Below are 4930 nucleotides of genomic sequence, written 5' to 3'. Positions count from 1 at the left end.
ATCCAAAAATATTTGTGGCAGCTCCGAGTGTTAGGTGACTAAATACATGTCACACGTCAGTAAGGTCCCCTGAGATATCTACTTCAACAGGTTTCCTCTGGTCCCATTTCTACGAAACTTTTTATTCATCTAAATATTATTTACTTTTGGGCTAAAGACCCAGAACATTCAGCAAATAAGTGATTTTGATCAATACTAAGGAGCAACTTGTACAGTTTCTAGGCAAAGTGCTCTAACTTTGGAATATGAACTGGAATAAATTTTTAAAAAATCTCTGAATTAATCTAAAAAACAAAATTACAGACCAAAACACTTGGAGTAAAATGAAAAGTATTAGAAAAACATTAACTTTTAGAAAGGCTGACTCATTGTTGCCATTAATTATTTGTCTCTCGAGAGCAAGAATATGTATATATTAAGATAACTCTGCTGCTGCTGCTGCTAAGTCACTTCAGTTATGTCAGACTCTGTGCGACCCCACAGACAGCAGCCCACCAGGGGTGCCATTGCCTTCTCCGAAGACACCTCTAGTACAATTTAAATTGAACTATCCTTCACACTGGACTTATTTAGTGACAGGACTGGATTATATTTTACTACCTTCTTACTTATTATGGTAAAAGGAAGACTGTATAGTTTCTCTCTCTCACTGGCTGTTGCAGAAAGCTAAATCTGAACTACCAGATGAATCAGTAGAATTCCTCTCTTCTGATAAAACTCCTATTCAGCAGAAAATGACTAAGGGTCAAGGGTCAACAGCGGTTCAACATTTATTTCACCATGTGAAAACCCAAGAAACATGTACAATCTTAAAAGATGAATATAGAGTCCAAATAAAATCATTTTTAAAATCTTCTTTATTGTCATCATTTACCAATGAGGAGATGCAGTTTATTTACACCAGCAGCCATAGGGGCAAGGGGAATACACAGTTAGTTAGCAATCTGTATAGGATGGACTACTTATGCAAAAATAAGACTCTTCAAAACAAAGGACAATGAGTTTCACTATACTTCCCCAATGATCCCAGCATGCGACAATGCCAGGCAATGGCCCCTGGGCATGCGGTGGTGGGAACTAATGTATGGAAGAAAAAGCCACAAACCACAGAATTTGTAAAGAACCCCTCCCCTCCCCCCCAATACATACACACTCAGATACATAATAGAATTACAGGGTGAGCAATACATTTATGAGATTAGGACAGGAATTCTGCTGTTAAGAGGAAAGGTAAGTAAGGAAAGGGAGAGTTCCTAACCACTGTCAACTATATGGTAGGGAGAATTCTCTCCCTCAAAATGAAAATAGTCTATCCCCTCAGGGCACCTGTTAGACCTAGCCCACCTCATACTCAACCAGGGGGCCACTGCCCTAATAATGGGGGGCAAAAAAACCCAAAAACAGAAACCAAGAGGGACATAATGTGAACCAACCACTACTCAAAACTATTTCCAATTCTTCCTTTTAAGCAGGAGAAAAGGCCAGAAAGGAAACAGTAATGTCACAATCTGAGCTCCCTCTCTGAAGTAAAAGTGGACCATGACCTTAAGTTTAGCCTGTTCCCAGACATTATTGTAGACAGGCCAGAGTCTCACTTAGACCCTCCTTTCCTTCTGCATCTCCTTAGATGTTTATTAAAAAGTCAAGGGCATATAACCCCAAATTATTTTAGTTCTTGCCAAGGTCTGACTTTTTAAACAGTTATTACAATTCTGGAAGCCCAATCTGTGCTAGACCCTGACCCTGAGCAGGACAACTCTAGAGGGAGAATGCAATAATAAACAGCGTCGAGGCCCTATTACTATGCTTTCCTTACCCCTGTAGAGTGTGTAACCCAAATCAGTCCAAGGAACAGTCCGAACAGTTCCTTCTGGGATAAGGAAGGATACATGCACAGCAAGCGTTAAAGAAAATGGATCAGGACCTACTCCATTCCTGTGTCTCAGTCCTTTACTGCTTTTCTGCTTAGGTCCTAGAGGCAATATCCAAGTGGAGGTGGGAAGATAAAACTTCTCAGAAAGTAAGACACAGCAGGAAGGCATACCAGCAAGGCAGTCCTACGGGAGAAATGCTTAGGTATGACACTGCTTATCATATACAAAAAAATTACTTTCTCCTCCCATCCCAACCCCAATAGAGGGAGCCATGAGAAAGATTCTGCTCTCTCTCACAAACACAAAAACAAAACAAACTTAAAAGAAGTCAAGGAAAGGGAAACTGGGCAGGCTTCAGAAGCCAGAGAATCAAGAGATAAACTAAAACTGGTCAGCATGAATGAAGAGTGGCAGGCAGCACCCGGGGTGATGAGCTGCACCAGATAGGCAGTGGAGCAGGGACTGGAGGATGTGGGGCCAAGCCAGAAAAATGAGGCTGGGCCCCTTACTGGAGCACAGAATGAGGTAAGAAAACATTTCAAATAAAGCAGCACCGTTCCTGCTCACCTTGGGGGCTCCCACCCCTCTACACAGCATAAACTTCAATCAGGGAGTCAAGTAGAGAGTAGTTTTGATACACAGCTCACAGTTCCCATCCTCCCCTACCCCATTCTCTAAAACCAGGGGATTTCTGGGGGTTCTTTCCTTGAAAGGTCCTGTCCTTCAAGCAACAAAAGGACAGCTCTTGTTGTCAAGAAAGTCCAAAGGGGACTGAGTGGAAAACACTGCCCCGTGTGAGAGGCAGGTGGTGACTGTCTAGATGTTCACAACAAAACTCTGTGACTGCCCAACCCAAGGAACAGGGGTGTTCGATAGGATACTGCACAGTCAAATGAGAGGTGACCCAGTATTGCTCCTTGGCTCCCAGCACATTACTGACTACAGTTGGAAAAGGTCCCCTCTGGGCTCAACTTTGAAAGCTCAGCCTCCTGGCTAGCCATGATGCTCTTCCATAGTTCACTTCTGTCCTGAAAGTGGGAGGCAGGTGGTGACCTGGCATAATAACCAAGTTAGACCCACAGACTGGCAAGGTAACTAGTGACTCGAGTAGGAAAATGCCCCACTGAACTGCTGTCCACAGCATAATACATCCAGTTAAGAATCTTGCAGTTTGAAAGATCGTGCATAGTTGCAGAAGGCCCTGCTACCTCCCCAAGGGATCATTACTCAATCCTCAGCCTGCTTGGATAACAAAGTTGTCCATCTGCTAAGCCTATGCCACTAGATAACGTGCAAGAAAGAGGGCCCTTTTCAGCAAGATGCTAGCCCAAGTCCCCAAGTCCGCTGACGTCATTTTTAAACGCTGGACCTTTGGGAAACTGGTGACTTTGAGCTTTTCTTCTCGTTGCAGTCAAGACCACAGAGCTTCTCCTACAGATTCGGCCAGTAATTTTTTCATAGTTTTCCTAGACTGGAATGCCTAGTATCCAGCTCTCATCACTGACTTGGATCTGTCTTGAAGAAACCCAAGGTTGAGAGAGCAGAGGTGTCCCACTGCGGCCCAACGATAAAGGCCTGTCCATCAGTTATGTCCAAAGTGTCAGTTACCCAGAAAGCCCTTGATACCAGGCAGACAGAAAGGCTGAGGAACCAAAGAACGTTATATGCTGGGTGCACAGCTGCTCACCTGCGCACTGGGGACAGTACAGGGTTCTTGTGCACTAGAAATCAACCGCGGCACGGCGAGCTGGATCCATAGTACAGCTCCTCCTTATTAGGATTTCAAAGCTGACCCAACGTAATACACTTATACAAGGATCTGAATTCCTAAATTCTTCACTTCGGGTTTTTAAAGGATAGGATCTTCAATGGGAATTGGGACTTTTGTCTGATTTTTTTTTTTTTTCTACTTAGCTACCTAACTTCTCAAAACCACAGGACTGGTCTATGTTATTGTCCTGGTTACCCTCTGACTCTCACGTGGCGGCTACTGGAACTCTGGAGGTGAGCGTTGCAGCTGCTGATCAGGCCCATTCCCAGATTCTCCAGGAAGGGAGCAAAGCGGGAGGCGACACGCTCCTTTATCTTCAACTGGCTGGATGCCAAAATCCTTCACGTTACCAGTCTCTGCGAATTCCAGGTAGAAGTAGCCACACTTGACTGCCCGGTGCACCTCAAAGCAGAAGCCCAAACAAGAATCCTCTATCAGGTCTACGTATATCTCCTGAGCGATGGCCTCCAGCTTGTTAGTATCCAGGTTAGCCAAGGAAATTTCCTCCATTTTAATCTGTAAACGGCCGTGGAGAGGGCGCTCGGATTACTCACGGCTGCACCGGCGGCAACACGTCGGGCTCGGAGGGCCGCGCCTAGGCCTCTAGGCCTGTCAGGGCCGCGTCTTCAGCGGCGAGTGCGGAAGCCTCCGCCGCGGCAACGGCAAGGGGAGAAGCAGTCACAGGCGACTGCTCGGGAATCCCAGGTCCTTCCGTTTTTTCTGGCGTTTCCCCGGGGCTGGGACGTGCAGCTCGGGCTGGCCGGGAGTCACCGCCGCCACACGGTGTGGGTGCCGCTCTCCGCCGCCGCAGTCTCTTCCGCTCGCTGGTCCCGGCTCAGCCCCGCCTCCCCACTTCCGCTCCTCAGCTCGCCTGCGCACGGGCGGCGCGCAGACGCACGGGGCTCGTCCCTGCGCGCAGCTGCCTGGCAAGTGTTGGCGTTCAGGAAGATGGGTGGGAAGAAGCTAAAGTATGTTAGACTTTCATTATCTGTAGTGGTAAAACGGTGCTAAGGATGCTATTTTATGTTATTTTGTTTACGAATTTAAACATTCGCTATTGAAGTCAGCACCCATGCGTGATCAGTTCCCTCTTAAAAAAGACAGACAACAACTATGTGTATGTTTGGGGTATGAGCTGAAGTACAGTTTTAGCATTTGTTCTCCGGATGTTTGAAAATTTGACGTGTAATTGACTTATAATCATTTATACCACCGCCGCAGTTGTCATTTAAATCCACTAGATGGTGCAAGGAAACAAATTACAGTATAATTTTTATCTTTCAGT

At 45.9% G+C, this 4930-nt stretch overlaps 1 protein-coding gene across 1 annotated transcript; it reads right to left on the bottom strand.

Annotated features, from left to right (window-relative positions):
• Positions 1–1143: 1143 nt before the first annotated feature.
• ATXN7L3B (ataxin 7 like 3B) lies at positions 1144–4458 on the bottom strand. Its single transcript, XM_052640285.1, has one exon. It carries the CDS (start codon positions 4153–4155, stop codon positions 3862–3864), a length of 294 nt encoding a protein of 97 aa, XP_052496245.1. The 5' UTR covers positions 4156–4458; the 3' UTR covers positions 1144–3861.
• Positions 4459–4930: the final 472 nt, after the last annotated feature.

Source organism: Budorcas taxicolor, chromosome 5, assembly GCF_023091745.1.
Source record: "Budorcas taxicolor isolate Tak-1 chromosome 5, Takin1.1, whole genome shotgun sequence".
Classification (NCBI taxonomy): domain Eukaryota; kingdom Metazoa; phylum Chordata; class Mammalia; order Artiodactyla; family Bovidae; genus Budorcas; species Budorcas taxicolor.
This window is presented reverse-complemented; position numbering and strand designations above follow the sequence as displayed.

Bases quoted from the DNA above. Each gene is read 5' to 3' on its own strand.
- ATXN7L3B (XM_052640285.1), bottom strand. From the start codon at position 4,155: ATGGAGGAAATTTCCTTGGCTAACCTGGATACTAACAAGCTGGAGGCC.